This window comes from Panthera tigris, chromosome D4 (genome assembly GCF_018350195.1).
Source record: "Panthera tigris isolate Pti1 chromosome D4, P.tigris_Pti1_mat1.1, whole genome shotgun sequence".
Classification (NCBI taxonomy): Eukaryota; Metazoa; Chordata; class Mammalia; order Carnivora; family Felidae; genus Panthera; species Panthera tigris.
Window position 1 is genome coordinate 43,724,936 of NC_056672.1, and position 25,401 is coordinate 43,750,336.

The 25,401-nt window shown below is 43.0% G+C and overlaps 1 protein-coding gene and 1 pseudogene across 1 annotated transcript; one reads left to right on the top strand and one right to left on the bottom strand.

Moving 5' to 3' along the window:
- Window positions 1–207: 207 nt before the first annotated feature.
- RPS6 (ribosomal protein S6) lies at window positions 208–4,585 on the bottom strand. Its single transcript, XM_007099113.3, has 6 exons — window positions 4,367–4,585; window positions 3,699–3,830; window positions 2,976–3,186; window positions 2,630–2,776; window positions 443–600; window positions 208–348 (listed from the first exon to the last, which is right to left on the bottom strand). The coding sequence occupies exons 1-6, from the start codon at window positions 4,568–4,570 to the stop codon at window positions 253–255; spliced, it is 948 nt and encodes a 315-aa protein (XP_007099175.2). The 5' UTR covers window positions 4,571–4,585; the 3' UTR covers window positions 208–252.
- An 11,341-nt stretch (window positions 4,586–15,926) lies between these two features.
- On the top strand, window positions 15,927–16,535 carry LOC102958166 (annotated as a pseudogene).
- The last annotated feature ends 8,866 nt before the right edge of the window (window positions 16,536–25,401 follow it).

The following is a 25,401-nucleotide window of genomic DNA, read 5'->3' on the forward strand; positions in this document are numbered from 1 at the left end:
TTGTTCCATGACGCACTGAAAAAGCAGTGGACATTCTGCTCAGAATCCTTTCCTGAGCTATCCACCCATTCCCCCCAGAACCCTGTCCTGGCCATCTCTACCACTGTCCCAGTGTGGTCTCAGCCTCTCCACTTGAAGGGATCTCCTGCACACTTCCTTTTCTGTGACCAGAATTTGTTTCTTATGAATGAAGAAAATCAATAAAGGTAGTTTGACGTCTGATCTTATTTATTTGTTCCTCTTACAACAATCTCATTTTTGACTGGACTCAGACTTTGAGGTAGAAGCTCTCAGAGAAGACAGCCTCCGTCTCTTGGCAATCTGTTCCTGGCGCTTTTCTTTGGCCTCCTAAACAAAACAAAAAAGCAGTTATAGCTTGTCTGAGTTAAAAATGTAAATCCAAAGTAAGGCCTGACTTTTTCTACCAGGTATTTTGACTTACCTTCATTCTCTTGGCCAAAAGCTTAGCGTATTCTGCAGCCTCTTCCTTGTTTTTCTTCGTGCGCTGCTTCTTCAAAGCAATGCGCCGACGTTTGTGTTGGAGGACACGTGGAGTAACAAGACGCTGTATCTTGGGTGCTTTGGTTCGAGGTTTCTTACCTGAAAATTCAGACAAGAATTCCATCACTTGTCAAGAATACCCTTGTTCATCAGAATCCACATCTACATTTTAAAAACATTACTAATAGTAATAGCTAGGAAAACTTAGCTGTATGAGGCCTTAAGCTGAATCTGAACTATTGTATAATTTAAAACACTACCCTGTCAAACAAAAAGACAAGATGGGCTAAATATTCTCAAAATGTAAGTAGCTGATTAAGTCCTTCTGCAAGGTGAACAGACTTTGTCTACTAGATGCCAGGGTTTTCCTGCGTAGTGCATTTAATCCTAAGACAGCCTGTTACACATTAGTACTCTGAATGTCAAGTTCAAGAACATATGTAGATTCATGTTACACTGCCTGGAGAAAGCCCTATCCCAAGCTTTTTCCTACTCCATTTTGATTTCCCTTCCACAGTTAGATGGTCTTTGTAAGGTATTCTACGTTTGTACTGTAAGACACTGGAGCATTATTTTCAAACCGTATTAACTGTATGTTTAACTCATCTATGAAAACTAAGTACAACTCTTATCTGCACCAATATCCTAACCACACTTTGAAATCCCATTTGTGCTTGAGTCTAGTATTTGCCAAGGCAGACCCTGCCAATCTGGGGAATGAAACCACGCACATTAGAATGTACAACACACTGTGCTTAGAGTATCTTCATTTGTTGTCTGTGAATCCCAAATCCTAATCTGCTTTGGAGCAAAAGCCTTTTCAGATGTAATCATTGGAGTCTGTGGACAACTAGTTCGATTAACAAATAGCTAAGGCAAATATTCTAAAAGGAAATGCTCAATTGTTCAGGTTCTGCTGCTACAAGTCAAACAATCCCTTAATTTTAAAGATGTTAAGAACCTGTATTACAAGCCTGTTAACCAGAACACTGGCTACACTGGCAGTATTTCCAGGGGTGTGGTCATGGGCAACTGCCACGTACCTGCCTTTTCTTTCTAACTGTGAACTTCAGGAGAACAACTTGTTCTTTTATACTATATCCTCTACACTTAAAATAGTACCTGGCACACAGGTGTTCAGATATTTTGGACTGACCCATAAGCACTCACTATATGCCAGGAGCCACATTTTCCCAGATTTGTCAGGAAACCCAACCAGGACTGACATGCTCTTTATTCCATGTAATGTAAAATACTCCTACACTTTACTACACACATACCTTACTACAGACATTAACGTTACAGAAAACAGGTGCTACAGACCTCACTGGTAATGGATTATGTTACCTAACAAACTATGTATCTAGTATATACCATCTTAACATATAAAAGCTCCCAAAACCCAAACACCTGGACCTAGTATTTTGAATAAAGTGTTTTTCTTCTAATGGCCACAATTCCTATTGCCACCCACACCTAAGACTGAGAAAAAAAAGGGCCAGGGGTGCATGGATGGCTCAGCTGGTTAAGTGTCAAGACTCTTAGTTCAGCTCAGGGCATGGTCTCAACAGTTCATGGGACCTGCTTGGGATTCTCTCTCCCCCTTGCCTGCTTGCACTTGCTTTCTATCAAAAAAAAAAAAACATTTAAAAATTTTGACTTAAAAGGGGGGGGGGGTTGGGCAGAAGTTAAAGCAACTTCAGTTGATGAAAGTATAAATTCTTCTATAAACAAACAATAGAAACGCTAACATGTAAAGAAAGCAAAATTATGCGGGGGGGGGGGGGGGGATGTGAGAGCACGTTCAATCCTAGTCCCAGAATTTTTCATCAATTTTTTTTTGACTCCTAACCCCAAAGCCATGAACTTCACACATCTGATAGAAGTCATCTTCAGATAAACTTATACATCAATGACTCAAAGCAAAATTCCAAGTATGCTTCTAGAGAATCATCAGATATGACAAGGATTAATACCAACTGGCTATATTGACCCTCTCCCCCAGTTTTCCTAAAAAACTTAAACCCCAAGCAAATACGTAGTGGGCAGACCTTACTTTCTAGTATGCCCACAACATGCTACAGACAAATGAAATGGAGCAAACTCTAAATTGCAAAACCTCCCCTACCTTCTTTATTTAGAGGCTTTCGCACAACATACTGGCGGACATCATCTTCCTTTGAGAGATTGAAAAGCTTGCGGATTCTGCTAGCTCTCTTGGGTCCCAGGCGACGAGGCACAGTAGTATCAGTGAGTCCAGGAATATCCTTCTCCCCTGAAAGGAAAAAGTGATCAAAGACCTTTTTAATCCCACAACTTTCTTACAAACAAAAATCCTAATTACTCTTTATGCATTGGTAAAGAAACAAGCCCACTGGTCAAACTGTGGACACTGCAAATAAAAAACACTCGGGTAATCAACTTTTAAATCAATGTCAACAAAAACTGAACTCAAGAACACAAAGAAACCTCACCTTTTTTCACAATGACCAAGTTGAGAACACTGAGATTGGCATCCACGATGCAACCCCGAACAGATTTGCGCTTTCTTTCTCCAGTCCTCCGTGGTCGGTAGCAGGAATGCCCCTTACTCAGCAGTAGGCGGACACGGCCATGGGTCAAGACACCCTGCTTCATGGGGAAGCCTTGTTTGTCATTGCCACCACTGATTCGTACCACGTAACCCTGTAACATACAATGACACGTTGCAAAATAAAAGACTAAGGCCCTTATGAAGTATACCCCAAATCCTAGAAGTATGCTAAAACCAATTTGAAACTTGGTTTTGAAGTTTTCTTTATTTTCAGTTTGCCAAGATCAATTAGCAAATTCCTATCAATCAAGCCCTCTTTCTAACCTATACATTTTTGTACTAGATGTTAACAGTTCCAGGGAAGGAAAGATTATGTGAAGAAACCACAAGAGAACAAACAAGTGAACCAGAAACAACCCTGTTGGCACTTTTTAAAGATACTCTTTGGAGATTATCAGCTTGCAGGGCAAGAACTTTAGGTATTATTTTCCCATGTGACCTACAAAACCCTGCAAGGTGATAACGCTACCCGAAAAAGGTACACTTGCAAAGAACCAGCCCAAGGTCAGAAGACAGAACCCGTTGAACCGCACTACATACACCAATTACCAACTACGTTTACTACCTCTTACACAGCTTCAACAATTTAATAGTCAACTTTTACCTTCCATTCTTCCCCTAATGCATCAGCAGCAACTTCTGTGGCCATTCGCTTCTCATAAAAGGTACGAAGTTTGCGTTCATCGTCCACTTCAATGAGTTTCTGGCAGCCAGTAGCTGGGAAAGAGATGTTCAGCTAAGGATTAAGGGGGGGGGGGGGGGGAGAGCTTTAGAGAACCGCTGAATTTACAAAGGTAATTCCATTGCCACAAGCCTTTTATGTAACAGACAACGAGCAGAAATGCTGAAATGTGTTCTACTAGCTAAAACGTGTGCATAGAATAACGCGGAAGCACCGCCCTAAAACCCGGGCTAATTTTTCCTCAAGCATCTCGTAATGACCCCGGCGCGAAGGGCCCTCCGTAGCCGTGTAGCCTACCAGAGCAAGGAGCCCGAGTTACGGGCCGCAACTAGGCAGCAGGGTCATTATCTGTCCCGCCGGGCGTGAGGACGCCACCATGGCGCTCCCCGCCCGGCGCGGCTCCAGCTGTAATCGCTCGCCATCCGCTCTCCCAAGAACCCGTGGCCCCAAGAATGGAGAACTTTCTCCCGCCTCAGACTCTCCTCAGCCTACAGCCAGGATTTTGGAAAGCTAGGACTGCGGTAATGCAGCGTCCTGGGGCACGATTCACGTACCCCAAGCCTAGCCCAAAACCCTCCACCGCTTCCTACCTTCATGGTGAGGCTGCCTACCGCCTCCGGAGCGCCACGAAAAAAGAGGCCCGACTTCCGCTTAGCCCACGTCTCATAGGCACTTCTAGTTCTCGCGAGGTTAGAGGACGTCTGGGGTAGCGGAAGTGAGCATAGGTGGGCGGCACTTCCGGAGCCGGGTTTAATTAGTGTAGAAGGGTTAGTTCCGCGAGCTGTCTGTGTCATTCTCGCCTTGACGTTTTTTTTGTTCGTTTTTGTTTTTTTGTTTTTTGTTTCTGAAGGTTAGCATGTCCGCTGCTCAGTCTGTCCCGCACCCTCCTGGGCCAGAGCGGGGTCCCAGCTCCGTCTTGGCCACTCTGCATCTGCTGCTACCACAGAAGGAAGGCAGGAGCGGAGTTCAACTCTCTTGGCCTCTCCTGTACCTTAGTGTCCGAAGATTTTTAGTTCCTTTTGGTTCAGAAGCTTGCTCTGCCCTGGTTCCGGCTGTTCACAGCAGGATGACTCGAAAGCCGTGGTTTGATTTTGTGCATGTCCTCTAACCAGTCGCCCCGCAGACATCGTTTTCTTTTAAAAAAAATTTTTTTTAACGTTTATTTATTTTTGAGACAGAGAGAGACACAGCATGAGCGGGGGAGGGGCCGAGAGAGAGGGAGACACAGAATCGGAAGCTGGCTCCAGGCTCTGAGCCATCAGCCCCAGAGCCCGACGCGGGGCTCGAACTCGCGGACCGCAAGATCGTGACCTGAGCTGAAGTCGGACGCTCAACCGACTGAGCCACCCAGGCGCCCCCAGACATCGTTTTCTGTGGCAGAATAACACTTTTCCTTTCGCGCAAGCCATTAACCGCAGTTACCCTCAGTCCAGGCTACCATCGGTGTGTCCCAAATAGTCTTCCTGGTTCTCTCTTGCCTGTAGAATCTACAACGCCAAATTCTATCATTCCCTTGCTGGAAATGTGCCATTTACTTTCCACTGCAGTTAAATGCTTTCCCATCTCTTGTCCCTGGCCTCAAACTTCCCACAAATTCCTCTATTGCCATTCGTTAATGCCATGCAGGTCTTTCGGATTAGATGTCACTCCCAAGACAAGCCCTTCCTGACCATGCTACCTAAAATAGTACCCCTCTTTTTATCTCTGTTTTTCTTTCTCATACTTAATCATGATACCTAAATGGTATGTTTACGGTCTGTGTCCACTACTAGGTGATAAATGAGGCCAGGGATCCTATCTTAACTTCACTGTGGGACACTTAGGGCACAGCACAGTGCATGGCACATGTAAGTGCTCAGTAAATATTTGTTAAATTAATAACCCCGGCCCTTGTATGTATTAATGTATTGCAGTGTGGTAGCATGGAACCAGCCAGCAGAGGGAGAATAAGTGAATGTGTTATAGTAAATCTTGAATCTGCAGTGATGCAACTCTTAATAGTATAAAAGATGGGAGAAAGATACAGTGCATTTGATAGTGCTCCAGAACATTCCTGGGAAGACAAGCATGGGAACCCAGGTAGTGTAACTCAGAAATCCACACTTGGAATCAGTATCCTGAAGGAAGAAATGTTTATTGCCTATTACATATTTATTCCATATTTATTCTTCGAGAAATAAAAACTCCTGTATTTCAGGTAAACAATAATTTACTTTCCAAGATTATTACATCCCATCTTCCACTTCAGTATCGCAAAGATTTTAGTTTAGGCCTGTTTTACATTCAAAGTTGAAATGTTCTACCAAATCCTGTTTGATCATTTAGTTTTAATGTCTAGAAGGTTTGTGAAATGATGCATTTAAAACCTGTGTAATTTTTTCTGTAATGAGGTGAAAATGGTGTAACAGAATTAATCATTTTTAAGTAAACAATTCATTGACATTTAGTACACTGACAGTGTTACCCATCCACTATTTCCATCTAGTTCCAGGAGGAAACCCTGTACTTATTCAACAGTTGCTCTCCATTCCCCTTCTCTAGCAGCCATGGGCAACCATGATTGTGTTCTGTCTCTATGGATTTAGGTCTTCTGTATATTTCATATAAATGGAATTATATGTCTGGCTTCTAATGTCTCTGAAATTCGTCTACGTTGTAGCATTTATCAATACTTCATTCGTTTTATTAAAGTTTTAAAATTTTATTTTTTTAATTGTTTTTATTTTAGAGGAGAGAGTGCACTGGAGTGGGGAGAGGGGCTGAGGGGAAGGGGGAGAGGGAGAGAGGGAGGGAATCTTAAGCAGGCTCCACGTTCAGCGTGGACCCAGATGCAGGGCTTGATCCCATCACACGGGGATCATGACCTGAGCCGAAATCAAAAGTTGGGTGCTCAACAGATTTGTTTATCCATTCATTCATCCACTGATGGACATCTGGGCCATTTCCAACTTGTAACTTGTGAGTAGTGCTGGTATGTTTGAGTACCCATTTTCAAATTTTTGGGTTACATACCTAAAAGTGGAATCAATGGGTCATATATTAATTCTGTGTTTAATTCCTGCAAGAACTGCCAAACTGTTTCACAGCTGCTGAGCCATTTTACATTTCCACCAGCAATTTATGAGGGTTCCAATTTCTCCACATCCTAGGCAACACTTGTTATTTTGTTATTTTCTTTTTTTTTTTTTTAATTATAGCCATCCTAGTGGGTGTGAAGTGATACCTCATTGTGGTTTTGATGTGCATTTTCCTAATGAGTAATGATGTTGAGCATCTTTTCACTTACCTGTTGGCCTTTTGTATATCTTCTTTGGAGAATAGAAAACTAAAAAAACAAAATTGGGTGGTACTTGAATAAATTTTTTTAATGTTTCTTTTCAGGGGAGAGAGAGAGAGAGAGAGAGCAAGGGGCAGAGTGAGAGGGAGACACAGAATCAGCACAGAGCCGGTTGCGGGGCTCAAACCCACAAACCATGAGATCATGACCTGAGCTAAAGTTGGATGCTAAACCAACTGAGCCACCCAGGCGTCCCTCCAATTATGCTTCTTAGCTCTAATTGTTTTCATTGAAGTAGTGGTGGTGAGTTAACGTGAGGCCAAGAGTGTCTTTCCACTTTCTTGTTAATGTCTTTTGATGTACAATAGTTTTTAATTTTGATGAAGTCCATTTTTTTTCTTTACATTCATGCTTTTGGTGCTGTATCTGAGACAAATCGATTGCTAAATCCAAAGTCATGATGATTTACACTTATATGTTATTAAATAAAATCTTAAAATTTAATCTCTACATCCAGCGTGGGGCTTGAACTCACGACCATGAGATCGAGAGCACCACACTCCCCTGACTGTGCCAGGTAGGCGTCCCTACCCCTACATTTTCTTTCAAGAATTGCATGGCTTGAGTTCTTATATTTAGGCCACTGATCCATTTTGAGTTGATTTGTTAATATTGCATGAGGTAGTGAGTCCAACTTTATTCTTTTGCATGTAGATATCCAGTTGGCCCACCAGCATTTGTTAATGAGACTATTCTTTCCCTCATTGAATGATCTTGGCACCCTTGTTGAAAATCAGTTGGCCATAGATCTATGAGTCTGCACTCTCAATTGTTTTCCATTGGTCTATACGTCAATCCTTATGCTAGTACCATGCTGTTTTGATTTGTGGGAAGTTTCAGAAATCAGAAAGTGTGAGTCCTTGATTTGGTTCTTCTTTTCCAAGATTCTCTTAGCTTTTTGGGATCCTTGTAATTCCATATGAGTTGTATGCCACTTATGCAAAATATGCCCTTGGAATTTTGATAGGGATTACATTAAATCTGTAGATCAATTTTATCATCTTTACAACATGGAGTCTTCCCGTTCATGAACACAGAATGTCTTTCCATTTATTTAGGTCTTCTTTAAATTATTTCAGTGATGTTTTGTGGTTTTCAGCTTGCAAGTCTTTTACCTCCTTGATTCATTTTAATCCTACGTATTTTATTCTTTTGGATTGTTTTCTTAATTGCCTTTTCAGATTGTTCATTGCTGGTGTATAGAAACACAACTGATATTTGTGGGTTCATCGTATTTCCTAAAACTGCTGAATTTGTTTATTAGCTTTCTTGTGAATTCTTTGGGATCTTCTATATATATGATCATGTCATCTGTGAATAGAGATAGTTTGACTTCTTTTCAGTTTGAATGCTATTCATTTATCCGTTCATTTATACCTAATTGCTCTGGCAAGACCTTCCAGTACAATGTCAAATAGCAGCATTGAAAGCAGGCACCCTGTGTATGTAATCTTGATTGTCAGTTTTAGAATCACCTGAAAACTTTTGAGGACTAGAAACAGTAGCCAGGATTCCAACTCTATTCTTTTAATTTAATTTTTTTTAAATTTACATCCAAATTAGTTATCATATAGTGCAACAGTGATTTCAGGAGTAGATTCCTTAGTGCCCCTTACCCATTTAGCCCATCCCCCCTCCCACAACCCCTCCAATAACCCTGTTTGTTCTCCATATTTATGAGTCTCTTCTGGTTTTGTCTCCCTCCCTGTTTTTATATTATTTTTATTTCCCTTCCCTTGTGTTCATCTGTTTTGTCTCTTAAAGTCCTCATATGAGTGAAGTCATATTTGTCTTTCTCTAATTTCACTTAGCATAGTACCCTCCAGTTCCATCCACATACTTGCAAATGGCAAGATTTCATGCTCTTTGAGTGCCAAGTAATACTCTGTTGTGTATATATACACCACATCTTCTTTATCCATTCATCCATCGATGGACATTTGGGCTCTTTACGTACTTTGGCTATTGTTGATAGTGCTGCTGTAAACATGGGGGTGCATGTGCCCCTTCGAAACAGCACCCCTATATCCCGTGGATAAATACCTAGTAGTGCAATTGTTGGGTCGTAGGGTAGTTCTTTTTCTAATTTTTTGAGGAACCTCCATACTGTTTTCCAGAGCGGCTGCACCAGTTTGCATTCCCACCAACTCTATTTTGTATTTGGTCTTTTTTTCTTCATTAGTAAAGCTGGAATTATAAAAGCTTCTCTTGCAAGTCAGCTGAAAGCTTTGAACTGATAAATGTCTAGTGCCTCTGTCCTTCCTGATGCATAAATGGCTCACACTAACCTTTGCCCTGAAATGTGTCATTGCTCCCCAGAGACTTGGCTGTGTCTACTACATTTAATTGCACTGTCTGGTATATGACAGGCCATCATTCGCATAAATGGCAACTTTTTGTTTTAATACTACATCACAATAATTTTAAGCACATGGTCAGCAACAAATAGCAATCCAAAGTATGCAGAATTGAACTTCATGTGATGCTGCTCTTTCAAGTATTTCACTTGCATTAAGAAGCAAATGAATAGGGAACTGCACAGGAAAAAACTGTGACAACTTTTCTCTCTGCCTTGTGGCTGGTAGATTCATTTGGCACCGATTTAAGACTGGTTTTGGTGTTGAAATGCTGAAATAGAAAGGAATGTGAGTCTTAGAATTAAGGAAACATGGTATGTTGTAGTAAAAAGGATGGCGACTATCTCTAGGAAATAACATAGACTGGTTTTCCAGATATATTTTTGAGAAAAGCAAGTTACTTTTTTAATGGAATAAAATGAACACATCTCGACTTGTTAATTGACCACCTAATTAAATCGATTACCAAGTGGCAATAGGGTGGAGGGAACAGTAATGAAAATAGGACATCCTTGTCTGTGGAGGCATGGGTTGGCTTGTCTCCTATCAGGTCCCTGGGTGGGCTGGATTGCTGTGTGACCATGGCTGGAGGGGCCAGAGCCATGTATAGGGTCCTTTCAAGATCTCCAGGTGACAGATGGGAGTATCTCCTGCCAGGTCCTTGTGCCAGCAGGAGTTGACAGACTGCTGCTGGGATGGGCTAGAGTCCAGTTCCAGGGCTGTTTCAAAATCTGCAGTTTGACCAAGTTTGGCAGGCTTACTTTCAGGGGCTGCTGGATCCCAGCCAAGAGTGTCTTGGAGACAGTTCACTGGCCACCTCGGTGTCTGCAGCCAGGACTGGGGTCCGTATGCCTATTACCCAGTGCATGTGTAGGTGTGACTCCTCCCAAGTCCTTTAGCATATGGTGCTGGTGACAGAACCAAAGCCAAATGGGACTGTAGCCAAGTCCTCAGGGTACAGAGCTGTTTCTGCATCTGTAGCCATGACCACGGTTGGTGAATCAGCAGCCTGGGCACAGGCTTGCCTTCTCACAACAGCTCTCCTTGGTTTTGGACTGCATCAGGGTTTCACAATCTACCTGGATCTCAAAGCTCCCTCAAAGACCCTTTTGTCCCTGGATGGATGCCAGATTATTGTGTGTGGGAGGTGGCAGATATGAGCAAGGGATGTCTTGTTTGGCCATCTTGCTAACATTAGTACTTTGAGTATTCCTTTTATAAAGTTTTGACTTCTATGTGAATGTAAATATTTTAAAAAATAAAAGGATTTCTTTTTAAATCACAAAATTTAAGGTAAACAAATTAACTGAATATCAAATTAAAATATAGTCAGATTAAAAATTTCAAGAAACTTGAGGGGCATCTGGGTGGCTCAGTCGGGTAAGCGCCCGACTTCGGCTCAGGTCATGATCTCCCGGTTCAGGAGTTCGAGCCCCACCTCGGGCCCTGTGCTGACAGCTCGGAGCCTGGAGCCTGCTTCCGATTCTGTGTCTCCCTCTCTCTGGCCCTACCCTGTTCACACACTTTCTCTCTCTCTCTCAAAAACAAACATTACAGAAGAAAATTTTAAAAGCTTCAAGAAACTTGAATACAATATTCAGACCATATATTCCTGGTGAGAGATATATTCTAAGGACCAAAAGAAGCACGAAAGATCTTAAATTTTACTTAGTAAGTTCGCTAATGATAGATGTAGTAGTCTCATAACTCTGAAACTATTTTGTATATATTGTAAGACCTAGAGCAATTATATCTATTGATGTCTTGGGAACCAGGGTTTACATTGTGGGATGCGTACATGTAGAGAAAACATAGAATCTTGTGGCATTAGCTTTGAATTGGAGCTATCTGTATGTACTCATGTTAAATGTATATATGGTGTGGGGCGCCTGGGTGGCTCAGTTGGTTGGGCAACTGGCTTCGGCTCAGTTAACGATCTCGCAGTCTGTGAGTTCGAGCTCCGCATCGGGCTCTGTGCTGACAGCTCAGAGCCTGGAGCCTGCTTCAGATTCTGTGTCTCCCCCTCTCTCTACCCCTCCCCTGCTCACGCTCTGTGTCTGTCAATAATAAATGTTAAAGAAAAAAAAAATTTTTTTTAAATGTATATATGGTGTGTGAAAGAATGGGGAAGGGAAAAGGAAGGAGAAGGGAAAGAAGATATTTGGGGACAACTGGTAAAATTTAAATATGGATAGTATATTAAAATGTATTACTTAAATGTTAAGTTCTAGGTACAGTAGTGATATTGAGGCTATGTGGCAAGGATATCTTTATTAAAAAGTGTGTGCTGAAATATTCAGAGGTGAAATACCATGGTGTTTGTAATGGAGTTTCAAATGGCTCAGGAAAAAAAAATAACATATACTATTATATATATAGTATGTATACACAGAATAGTATGTAAAAATAGTATATATGGGGGAAGTGGAAACAAATATAGAAAATAATTTAGTGAGGCGTATACAGGTATTCATTATATTCTTCCAATTTTTCTTTGGGTTTGACATTTTTCTTTCTTTTTTTTAAAGTTTTTAATGTTTTATTTATTTCTGAGAGAGCTCAAGCAGGGGCAGGGCAAAGAGAGCAGGAGACAGAGGATCCAAAGCGGCCTCTGTACTGACAGCGGTGAGCTGGATGTGGGGCTCGAACTCACGAACCACGAGATCATGACTGAGCCACCCAGGTGTCCCTGGGTTTGACATCTTTCAGTGCAAACAAAAAGTTAAGAAATGAGGAGATTCAAGAGGTAGAATGGACAGAACTTTATAACTGATAGAAGTGGGAATGGAGGGACAGCTGAGGCAAGAATGGCACATAGATTTCTGGTTTGTCCCCATCACTGAGATGGGGAGCTCTGGAGGAAGGGCAGGCAGAGGCTTCTGCTTTGGACACACTGCGTGTGAAGTTTCTGCGGGGTACCCAGTCCAGTGGGCTGTTGAACATACAGGTTTGGAGGCTGAGTGACCCAGTAAAGAGGTGAGTGTAGAGTTGGGGGCGTATGTTAATTTGCTAGGGCTGTCATAACAAAATGCCACAAACTAGGTGGTTAAATGGCAGAAATTAATTTTCTTACAATTCTGGAGCTAGAAGTCTGAGACAAAGGCGTTGGGAGGATTGGTTTGTTCTGGGGCCTCTCTGCTTGGCTGTAAATGGCCTCCTCTCTGTGTCTTTAGATGGTCCTTCCTTCGTGTGTGCCTGTGTGCTGATCTCCAGTCATATTAAATTATGGCCCATCTGAAAGACCTCATTTTAACTGAATTACCTCATTAAAGACCTTATCTAAAACTAGCCACATTCTGAAGTACCTGGGTTAGGGCTTCAACTTAATAATTTGGGGGAGGGGCACAATTCAGCCCATAACAGAGCCTTCAGGTGGTTCTCAACCAGGAGTAACCTGATGAAACAGAACACTTTTTTATGTTCAATAGCGTTAAGTTCAAGTAATCCCAAGAGCAGTAAGTAAAAGTGAAATTTCCCCTAACTCGCTGGTAAATGAGTTTTTCAAGTGTGTTTGGGAAAAGGGAGATTTTCCAAAGGGAGGCATGAATATGGAAAGGAAGAGAAGTAGTAAGGGAGGAAATGAGTTTATGCATTTAGGTCTCATATTTGGCCCAAGTCAAGGAAGCAGGGAAAAAAAAAATCACGTTAGACACAAATCTGAATTTCAAGGGCAAATTTCTGCTTGTAGAAAGAAACTAATTTTAAACATGCCCCAGTGTGTTTGGGAAAGGAAGTGAAATCAAAGAAATGAAGCTAGGAAAACTCATTGGCATTATTTCTGTAACTATATCCAGGAGCAAGAATTACAATGGATTCCTCACCCGTTGGGTCAGGGACTAAGGGATGTTTTTGCAGAGTTGTGGCAAATAAGCTCTGGCATATATTTATGAAATGTTTGGTGGTGGGCAGGAAGGAACAGGAATGACAGGAAAAGTACAAGAATAAACCCGTCTTTTTGTTTAATTGTTTGAATCAAATCAACTCGCTATATTAGGGCAATCTTTTTGTCCCATGTGTTTTCATTCCTTAATAGCTATGTGACCTTGGATAACTTACTTGCTCTCTCTGTGCCTTAGTTTCCCCAACTGAAAATGGTGGTAATACCTTCCTCATAGAGTTCTTGTCAGGGTTAAATGAATCAACACGTGAAAAAGTTCAACAGTTCTTGGTGCACAGCAGACTGGCTGTCAATGAATGTCAGCAACCCTCGTCATCCCTACACTGTGTCATCACAGTCATTAGCGACGTCCCACTTATTTTGTTCGTGTCATTCCCGCTGTCAACAAGGCCTTCCTTTCTCTTCATCTGCTTGAAGTTGTGCTGCTTTTGGGGAGTCTTTCCTGAGGATTTGAACCCACATTGACCTGACTACAGGGAGGAGATGCAAGTCTGAACTTGGGGCTGAGATGTTACGGACAGAGTCAGATGGTGGACAGCCATGGGAGGGTTTTCAATAACATCACTCAACACACATGTGCTGAGCACCTACTGTATGTCAGAAATAGGCGAGGTGCAGGAGATACAGAGACGGGAAGGTATGGTACTCCTTTTCAGGGAACTTTTTATCTAATGGAAAAAGAAATACTTAAAAGGCTCAGTAAAATATGGACACCTGGGTGGCTCAGTCGGTTGAGAGTCCATCTTCAGCTCAGGTCACGATGTCATGGTTTGTGGGTTCAAGCTGTCAGCTCAGAGCCTGGAGCCTGCTTCAGATTCTGTGTCTCCCTCTGTCTGCCCCTCTTCCACTCACACTGTCTCTCTCTCAAAAAATAAACATTAAAAATTTTATTTTTAAAAAAGGTTCAGTAATATAGCAAAAGGCATGATACAGTCTAAGTGTCTGGATCATCCCCATCAGCCTGAAAACACGCTGAATGTCCCCTATCTTTAATAAAAAAAAAAAAAGAATCTCATTTTGACCCCACAGTGCCCTCTGGCTACCATTTTTTTGCAGAGCCCCCAACCCCTCCATATTAGAAAACCATAAATAATTGTGCTATAGATTAAATGTTTGTGTCCTCCTAAAATTCGTATGTTGAAATCCCACCCCTCAGAGTGATGGGATTGAGAGGTGGAGCCCTTATGAACAGGATCAGTGTTCTTATAAAAGAAGCTCTGAGGAAACTCTTGCCCCATTGGCCAGTGAGGACACAGCAAGAAGGCTACGAGAAAGTGGGCTCTCCCCAGACACGGACTCTGCCAGTGCCTGCATCCTGGACCTCCTGGCCTCAAGAACTGTAGGAAATTTCTCTTGTTTATAAGCCTCTTGGTCTATGGTATTTTTGCTATAGCACCTCACACAGACTATATAGATAGATTGCTAAGCTTATTGTTTCCACTTTCTCCCCTCACATCCCTTCTTTGCTAAAAAAAAAAAAAAAAAAAAAAAAAAATGCTTAAAATTTCAAAAATGATGAAAAGGTCTACCGTTTTCTCACCCCACCTTCTAGCTCCACCTCGCATCATCCAGGTATCTCGTATTAGTTTGTTTATACATTCAGATACTGGTTTTTTGGTTGGTACAAATACAGTCTATCTTCCTGTTTAACATAAGTGGCAACACATCATATCTGTCATGCTGCCCCTTTTATTTTCCCCTTAACAACACATCACAGGGAACTTTCTTTTTAAATTTTTTTTAATGTTTATTCATTTTTGAGAGAGACAGAGTGAGTGGGGGAGGGGCAGAGAGAGAGGGAGACCTAGAATCCAAAGCAGGCTCCAGGCTCCAAGCCATCAGCACAGAGCCCCATGTGAGGCTCGAACCCACCAACTGCGAGATCATGGCCTGAGCCCAAGTCAGATGCTGAACTGACTGAGCCACCCAGGCACCCTGGGAACTTTCTCTTAATACAAAAAGAGCCTCCTCATTGCCTTTATTCGTCTCCTCCTGACATTTAAGTTGTTCCCAGTTCATTGCTATTACAAAGAAAGCTGCAATTATGTAATGACCCTGCATGTGAGTCATTTCCCATGTCTGGAAGAAAAAGTGTTAAATGACTAGGAGTAGATATGCCTGGTCTAAGTGTACGGCATTTGTAATTTTGATAGCTCCTGCTAAATTTTTCTCCAGAGGGTTGTTGCAGTTCACACACCCACTAACCATTAGGAGAATGCCTGTTCCCCTGAAGTCTTGGCGAGTGTTCTTGCACCTTGTGGACTGCAGGCAGGGAGGAGCTGGGGGGCTCGCTAGAGCACATGCCCTTGCCCCGTCGAGCTCCTAACCCCCTTTTCTCCGAAGGCAACGGGACAACACTGCACAGCCCTCTTCCAACTTCCAATGTTCCATACTCCCTGGCCAAAGGCTCCCTGACTTCTTTTTCCCTCTGCCTCCCGCTTTCCTCCCCAGCTGCCTCTATTTCCCTAAGGAAGGGTTCCCCACTCCCCAACATACTGTAATGATGTGCAAGCGGGCAGGGCAGGTGGCAGAGTTTTCCAAGAAATGACCTCACCCAGATGTCTGGGGACGGGCAGAGATCTGATGATGAGGGCTGCAGCACCAGCCACGGTGGTTCAGATGCGGACCAGTGAGAGCCAGCTGCTGTAAAGCCTGAAGAAGAAAGAAAACCTTCTGCCACCCAGCAGAAGAAATACCCCAAAGTCTCTAGCAAAACCACTGCGAAGTTATCCACTAGTGCTGAAAGAATTCAGAGTGAACCTGGCCGAAAGAGCCCTTGATTCTCCTTCTAACTGTGGTATTGGGCCTAAGGGAGACAACATTATGAACGGAGACCGACTATACTTGGCCCACCAGGTTCTGAGTTTTTTCTGGACGTCTCATTTTCATCTGATGATCCGTTTAAGTCTATTTTCTGCACCAGAATCTGTACAACATCAACAATCAGGAGTCATCAGCCTGGGCATCCTTAAAGACGCCTGGAGTCCTGCTTTGACTATCTCGAAGGGTTTGTTGTCGGTTTGTTCTCACTGGCGTCCTGCACACCTCTGGATCCTCTGGTTGGAAGCAGAGCCGCTCAGTATTTGACCAACAGAGCAGAACGTGACGGGATAGCCATGCACTGGAACGAGAGAGGCAGCATAATTCATACTTTGTGTGTGGTGTGAAGGAAAGGGCATCTTCTCACTGTGCTGCAAATTGTATGGCTTTTACAGCCCAGACTTCTGGGTATAGGTTGTACTGATTCCAGTCTCTGCTTTTATCCTTTGGGCACTGGAAGACTCCCCCAGAAGGTAAATGCTACTAAGCGTAGAACTTTGTGGCTGTAGATTAGCTACGTTTAAAACGCCTACTCGCAAGTCTTGCTTCTTTGGGATGTCAGAATATATTTCGTGTGATGGGACTGAGGATAGTGATCCTGAAGTCTAACAAATAGTATAGTGCCTTTTACCTAATTCATTATCTGTATAAAGTCATAAAAGCAGCCATAGATGACTAGGAATTGTGTCATTTGCATAAAACCCAGACCTATTTCTGACTATGGGGTTCATGCTGTGGCGAAAAGGGTTTTCCCTTTTCCCTTTGTCAGTTTGTAATGAGAGAGTTTCCTTTTACTTGGCGTAGTTCAGAGAGCACCCGACAGATCATCTCAAACACAACAGACATGCTCCCGGAAAAAAAAAAAAAAAAAAGTTTTGGCAAACATTATCACACTTTGGGAGTTTGTCAGTCTGATAGAGGACATAAATGTTATTTTTTTTTATTGTTTATCTTAAGAGAGAGTGAGCAGGGGAGGGGCAGAGAGAGAGAGAGAGAAGGAGAGAGAGAGAGAGAATCCCAAGCAGGCTCCACATTGTCAACAAAGAGCCCAATGCAGGATTCGAACCTATGAACATTGAGATGCTTCAGACCATGACCCGAGCTGAAATCAAGAGCCAGATGCTCAACTGACTGGGCCCCCAGGCACTCCGAAATCAATGTTATTTTAATGTAGTTATAATTTATAGCTCTATTACTATGAATGAACCATCTTTTTATATATTCTTCTGTTCCATTTTTTCCCTGTTGGATTATTAACTCTTTATATATAAGGGAAATTATCCCTGGATGAAAGTTCCACAGGTTTTTCCTAGTGTGTATCATTTTCTTTTTTTCTCCCTCCCTCCCCTCTTCCCTTTTTAAAACAGCTTTATTGAAACATAATTCACATACTATATGATTCATCAATTTAAAGTAATATTTTTAAAAAATATATCCCACAGTTCTGTCACTATCACCACAATCTAATTTTCAAGTATTTTTCTCACCCCCCCAGAGACACCCCATACCCAGTAGTAGTCATTTCCCACCCCTATTTTTCTAAACTATCCCCCCACCCCCACCCCAGACAACCACTAATCCATTTCTGTCACTGTAGATTGGCCTATTCTGACATTTCTTATCAATGGAATCACACAATATGTGGCTTTGGCAACTTGCTTCTTTCACTTTGTTCCTATTCTTTCTCACACCTGTTCCAGTCTGGATTTTGTGTTCACTTACACTATCCTTTAAAAGGTCATTAACTATAGCTCTCTTACGTGCTTCACTTTTCTTCCTACCTCTCTCTTGCCTTCTTGCTGCCTTGCTAGCTCTTCCTGCTCTTCTCTCCAGACATGGGAGTCCCCAGGACGCAGTCCTTGCTCCTTTTCTCTTTTCTATCTCCTCCCCTTCTGGGCTGCTCATCTGGTCCCGTGGTACTGGGGAGACCACCAGCTTGCTATAAAAATCTGTTCCCCTGGGGGCGCCTGGGCGGCTCAGTCGGTTAAGAGTCTGACTTCAGCTCAGGTCATGATCTCGCTGCTGCTTGTGGGTTCGAGCCCCATGTCAGGCTCTGTGATGACAGCTTAGAGCCTGGAGCTGGCTTCAGATTCTGTGTCTCCCTCTCTCTCTGCCCCTCCCCCACTCATGAGCACACGTTCTCTCTCAATAAATGTATAAACATTAAAAAAATTGAAAAAAAAATCTGTTCCCCTAGAATTCTGGTTCCAGAAATATGAAGTAGATATCCTTTCCCTATTCCTCCTGCTGAATACAACTGAACATTCTTGGACATTATATACAAAGCAAGTATTTGAAAGGTAGACAGAAGAAGGCAGGCTGATGGGAGAACTTGGGCCCCAAGGAATGGTATGGTGGGGAGTTCTCTGCATTTTCTTTTTGCCTCATACATCCCAGACTTGGAATTGGAGAAGCCAGCAACTCAAAATGCCAATGGGCGTAGACCAAAAATTCCACCAAAAAGCTTATTTTTTCTAGTCAGAGGACCAAGAAAGGGGCAGCCTGGTAGGGCAGAAACATTTAGATAATAACATTCTACTCTAGTCAAACACCACAGGAAAAGCAAACTATGGCCCAGCCCCAACCACACAAGCAAAGGCTGAATGGAAGCCTAGACCTTCTACCCTTATCAGGCTATACTGAGGTTTTCAAACAATCCTGCCTGGGGGGGTGTCAGAGAAAGCCAAGAAGGGAGTCAAACTTTCATCTCAGTGGGCCAGTAAACAGCCTCTCTTACCCCCTGTGATGTCAGTGGAGACTAGATGCAGAACCTCGACTTCTACCCCTACCATCAGTGAAAAGTCGCCTCTCTGGTGTCCATTGGGCAATCTGGTTATGTATCTCCACCTGGTAGAACCTCTCCTCCTCCTTCAGAGAAAGCCAGCTAAGACAGAAGGTTTAAATGAGACCCGAAGTTTCATAACATGATACAGAAATGGTGAGATTTTAATAGAGAAAAACCATGCATCATACCAAGAATGAGGAAGATGTCAAAGTGAGTTAAAAAAAAAAAAAGCTGCAAAAGCAGATGACGGAGAGATTAACGTTACCTGACAATGGTTTTAAGATTTTATTTTATTTCATTTTGAAGTAATCTCTATACCCAACATGGGGCTCAAACTTACAACCCTGAGATCAAGAGTCCCATACACTACCAACTGAGTCAGCCAGGCACCCCTATCTGACAATGATTTTAAAGGAACCATGATAAAAATGCCTCAATGAGCAATTAAGACTATGCTCAAAATAGGGGCGCCTGGGTGGCTCAGTCGGTTAAGCATCCAACTCTTGATTTCAGCCCAGGTCATGATCTCACAGTCTGTGGGTTCAAGCCCTGCATCAGGCTCTGCACTGACAGTGAGGAGCCTGCTTGGGATTCTCTCTCTCTCCTTCTCTCTCTGCCCCTTTCCTGCTCACACTGTCTCTCAAAATAAATAAATAAACATTAAAAAAAAACAGTTTGAAATAAATGAAAAAAAATAGAAGGACTTAGCAAGGAAATTGAAAGTCTCAGCATCATAATACAAGCTATAAAGAATCAAACGGAAATTTTAGACTTGAAAAATACACGAACACTGGGTGGCTCAGTCAGTTGAGTGTCTGAGTCTTGATTTTGGCTCAGGTCATGATCTCATGGTTCGTGAGATTGAGCCCCACTTCAGGCTCTGTACCAACAGCACGAAGCCTGCTTAGAATTCTCTCTCTGCTCCTCCCCGACTTGCACGCACACATGGTCACACACACATACACACACACAAACACACACACACTCTCAAAATAAACTTTAAAAAAACCAAAAAAATGCAATAACTAAAGAAGCTCAGTGGATGGGCTTGACAGCAGAATGAAGGGGATAAATGAGTCAATGAACTAGAAGATAGAATGATAGAAATTACCTAATCTGAACAACAGATAAAATCAGTTTTAAAATGATGAACAGAGCCTAAAGGACCTGGGGATTACCAAAAAAAACCTAGAAATCCAATATTTAAGTCGTTGGAGTCCTGGAAGGAGAAAAGAGAGAAAGCAAGACTTAAAAAGTACTTGAAGAAATAATTGCTGGAAAATTCCCAAATGTGATAAAATACATAAATCTACAGATTCAAAAAGCTAAGCAAACTCCACATGGACTGAACCCCAAGAAATTCACTTCAGGACAGCATAATTAAGTTTCTGGAAACCAAAGACAAAGGAAGAAAAATCTTAAAACCAGCTGGAGAAACACAACATCTTACTTATTAGGGGAAGCACAATTTGCATGACAGTGGGATCTTCAGAAACCAGAGAGGCTAGGGGCACCTGGGTGGCTCCGTAGGTGTGGAGTGTCCGACTCTTGGTTTTGCCTCAGGTCATGATCGCACGGTTCTGTTTGTGAGTTTGAGCCCCTCATTGGGCTCTGAGCTGGCAGGTGCAGAGTCTGCTTGGGATTCTCTCTCCTCTCTTTGTCTCTCTGCCGTTCCCCCTCCCTCTTTCTCCCTCTCTCTCAGAATAAATAAATAAACATAAAAAAACAAAAAGAGAAACCATGGAGGCTAGAAAGGTATACTATTTCTTTGAGCAATGGGGAAAAAAAGAACTCAATACAGAATCCTTTACCCAAAAACACAGGTCTTTCATGGGTTCAGGGGTGGAGGGGAAGGGAACAAGATATCCTCAGAAGAAAGAATATGTAAAGAATTTAAACATTTTAAAATTTGTCACTCCAAAAGAATGGCAAAAGGACATTTTTTAAACAAAGTAAAGGACAAAAGAATGAAGCTTGGAATATTAGGGGAAAAGGATGTAGCAAAACATGGGTAAATACAGCAAATTTGCCTCCTCTGGAGTGGTGTAATGTTTGGTGGCGAAAGCAAAAAAAAAAAAGCTCATCCTAAAATATGTTAGCAACTTTTTCATGTGAAAAGAAATTGTAACGTGTCCATTCATTTTGGAAATCATTAACTATTTCTAGGATTAAATTTCTTCCAATTTCCACACTTGAGAGGAGGGGCAGGTGTCCCCAAACGTCTAGATCATTTGTTCCCCAGGCTGGATTGCTAATACAAAAGATTAAAGTTCTTGGTCCTTCTTGGTGTCTAATCTGGAACTTTCCTAGCAATGACTGTCCCCATCTGTAGAATATACTAGATCCTCACCTCCAATTGTTAAAATGATTAGAGAATTTAGTGAAAAAGGATGATCTTCACACTGGTTTCAATCTTTTGCACTGTCTTCAAGGCCTCTGACCTCACCTGGACCACTCATTTTTAGTTAAATGACTTTTTTTCCCCCTTCTTTCAGAAGTATGAACTGCCCCAATTTTCTCTCATCCTCAACGTGTTTCCAGGCATTCATATATATTCTCTACATTCCCTTCTTCCTTGGCATAGAATCCTGTTAGGACATTGGGTTTTAAGTCACAGGAACCCAAGTCAAACTAGCTTAAGAAAAAATGTAACTTCACTATAAAGGCTCTGGGGTGTCTTGGGAACATTTGTATGTGGCTAGGTGCCTGGGCATAGCTGGAGCCGGGGACTTCTTTTCCATTTGGACTACTAATCGCCTAGACAGCTCTTTTCCGTACTGCTTCATTTATGTTTTGCCAGCTGTTCTGCCAGCTGTTCCACCCGACTGGTGGAACAGGTCATCAGTAGGGCCCAGGTTCAAATCTCTATTCCATTCGGCAATCAGGTGGAGCTGAAGAGCTCAATTCTGACTCCAAATTCCCACTGACACATTCTGATCAGCCAGCTTGGGTCAAGACCCACTCCTGGACCAATGGACACTAGCCACAGAGTCGGATCACAGTTTGTTACCATGACCGTTCCTATGGCAGCCATCTGAATGGTGTAGGGGCAGAGGAAGGTGGGAGGTGCACAGCCCCATCAGAGAAGCGGTGGAAAGTCCAGAAAAGGAAGAGACGCTGGGATAGATAAAACAACACACATCGACTCCATGACTTTCTTTTCTCTTCTCCAGGTAAATTGCAAGATCTTGAGTTTTCAGTTCCACCTTTTTCCATCTCCTTCAGGATCTAGTTTCGTGAATTACCCTTTTATTTTTCCTTTACATTTTAAATCTGTTTCTCTACTCGATTGCCTTTTTCTTAGGCTGAAATTTGCTCAAGTCTTTCCTATACTAAAGCAATGTCCTGTAACTCTTCTTCAAGCTCTTGGCAGATCTGAAGATCTGCCTGCCTTTTTTGCCAAATATATGTCACCTGGCCCTTACATTTTACCCCCAACCTGGCCTCCTCCATCTTGACTTACTTCACCTCCATTTCCCCAAGCTGTTTCTTGGTCTTTGAAAGGCTGAAGACACAGAAGAGTGAAGGAAGCTTGACATTTATAGGTCATTGGGCAGCGGCCCTTCCAGTGGGTGTGATGTCTGACATGCCAGGGTCTGCTCCCTCAGGGCACATCTCAGGAATTGGAGAGCCCAGCCCCAAGGGGGACCCTGGATTGGGAGGCATGGCACTGACCAGTCCCTGACCTTTCTAGCTTCCTGGTTCCTGAGAGTCTGTGGCCACAGCGCTACCCGGACCCCACCCAGGCTGCTGATAGCTTGTTTACCAAAGCCTCCCTGGTGAAAGGGCCTTCTCACGCACAGGCCAGAGAGGACACCCTCAGCCATTCACCATTTGCTTCCTCCGGGGAGGGTAACTCGCTGCCATCCTGCACCCTCTGGAATGAAGGGGACAGGTAACAACCACAGGTTCAACCAGAATTGCTGCTTTAGTGGTACCTACTGCTAAGGGCTGAACCCTTCGCCCTTGCTTGCCGACCGCCTTTCTGGTTCTCTCAGCTATATGGGTGCTCCTGTGGTCCCCCTTTTTCATAAAGCCCAATGGTTTTAAAAAAACTTATTACAGAAAATTTTAAACACATGCAAAGTAGAGACACTAATGTGTGCATCACCCAGTTTCAACAATTATCCATTTAAGACCAGTATTGTTCCATCTGTGCCCCCAAACCAACTCCTTCCCCAATTCTTTTGTTTTTAAAGTTTATTTAAGTGGTGTCTACACCCAACATAGGACCTGAACCTATGACACCAAGATCATGCTCTTCTCACTAAGCCAGGTAGGCGCCCTCCCTCCCCCATTATTTCAAAGCAAGACTGGGATGCTATATTTTGTCTGTAAATATTTCAGTGTATGTCTCTAAACAATGCTTTCTTTTTCATTTTTGGTTACGGTCAGGCTTATTAAGGTATAGTTTGCATGCAGTAAAATTTACCTTTACAAGGTATAGTCCTGACGTTTTATAAACTCTGTTATATAACAACCACCACAATCAGGATGTAGGACACTCGTCACCTCCCCCCACCACCACCACCCCATGGCCCAAATTCCCCCATGCCTTTTGCAGTGAACTCCCTCTACTCCCCCCAAGTAACCACAGATCTGTCTCCTCTTCCTCAGTTTTACCTTTTTCCAGAAGGTCATAAAAAAGACAGAATCCTAAAATCCTGAAGACTCACGTTTTGAAACATAATCATCACATCAACGTCTCCCCCAACCAACAATAAGTCCCACTAGCAGCAAATAGCCAATGTTTCCCATTCCACATTTGTCCTAAAGAGTATGGTTACACTCTGATGTAGGATCTGAATGAAGTGTATGCATTGCACCTGGCTGTGAGGGTTCTCTAGGAAATCCGTACGTTTCCCCCCCAGCTGTTGTCTAAGACATTGGGTGGTCGTGAAGAGTTTCCCTTCATCTGGCTTGTACTGACTGCACCTGCATATCGCCATTGCCTCTGTTCCCCGCCGCCTCGCTACTGAAACACACAGCAGCAAGTATCTGTATAACTTAGGAGTTCGTTAGAAATGCAGAATCTTAGGGGCGCCTGGGTGGCTCAGTCAGTTGAGCGTCCGACTTCAGCTCAGGTCACGATCTTGCAGTTTGTGAGTTCGAGCCCCGCATCAGGCTCTGTGCTGGCAGCTTAGAGCCTGGAGCCTGCTTCTAATTTTGTGTGTGTCTCGCTCTCTCAAAAATAAATAAACATTAAAAAAATTTTAAAAAGAAATGTAGAATCTGGAATTTCACTCAAGACCTTCTGAATCTGATTTATTTATTTATTTATTTATTTATTATTATTTTTTTTTACAAGATCCCCAGGTGACTCAGCTCCTGCGAATTCACAGTGAGAGCCAGAGTTTTGAGCCAGTTTAAGGTTCTGGCACCCCCGCCCCCGTAAGGGATACAACAGCACTTATCATCTCTTAACTGGGCACACCTGCTCCTCTCTAGCCCTGTCAGACTGCTCAAGGCTTCGGGGACTGGCGCCTCCCTGTCACTCAGGCCCCTGTAAACGTTGCCGCCGAGGCTCCATTTCCCTCTCTCCTCCACTCCCTCATCCGGCTGAGTCCAGTGAGCTCATTTACCCACACGGCTTTCAGGACTCTCTTTCCTCCTCTTGTCTGCACATCTGTCTAATCCTGACCCACCCTTGGTCCTTCAGCTTCCTTTTGGGTTGCTGAGAGAATGTATCTTCGCGGAGGTCCGGCCTGCACTCTTAACTCAACCAGTCCAAGCCTAAATCGGGATTTTCCCTCTCCCTTTCGGGTTAGTAACCTGGCCTTCCTCTGATCACTCAGGCCAGACTATTCCATTTTCCCCCTCTTTCACGTCCTACCTCTAATTAGTAAACTATCAATTCTTCTGTATTTGTCAGGCTTCATTTGGTTATGCTGGAATAAGAAACAATGCCCCCAAATCTCAGTGACAAGACACTTTTATTTTCTGCTGCTGTTCTAAGTTGGGGTCTTAGCCGAGCACTTCTGCTGGGCTCTACGTGTCTTCTGCATTCCAGGATCCAGGCTCAGAAGCAGTCCCCATGTGGCTTATGGCAGACCTAGGAATCGATTTCAAAGCCTCTGGCAGTCACCCAAACACATCAATTCCCCACACGTTCTACTGGTCATAGTCAATGACAAGGTCAAGTCCCATGGCAGTGGGTTGGGAACGTGTGTTCAAATGTCTGGAATGAATACTACCATCTAACACAACGCCTTTTTTAGATCTGAATCGCATCCCTTATTTCAGTTCCCTTTCCCCCTGCCTGAAACCTCACTTTGCTTAGAATGCGCCTGCTCTGGGAAGCCTTTCCTGACCCCCTGAGATAAGGTCATATCCGCGGCTGTCTGTTGTCATAGTACCTGCATTTTGTGGCACACTTGTGTTGAACTGTTTACACAATATTCAATGTCTGACTTTCTCTCTAGACTGTA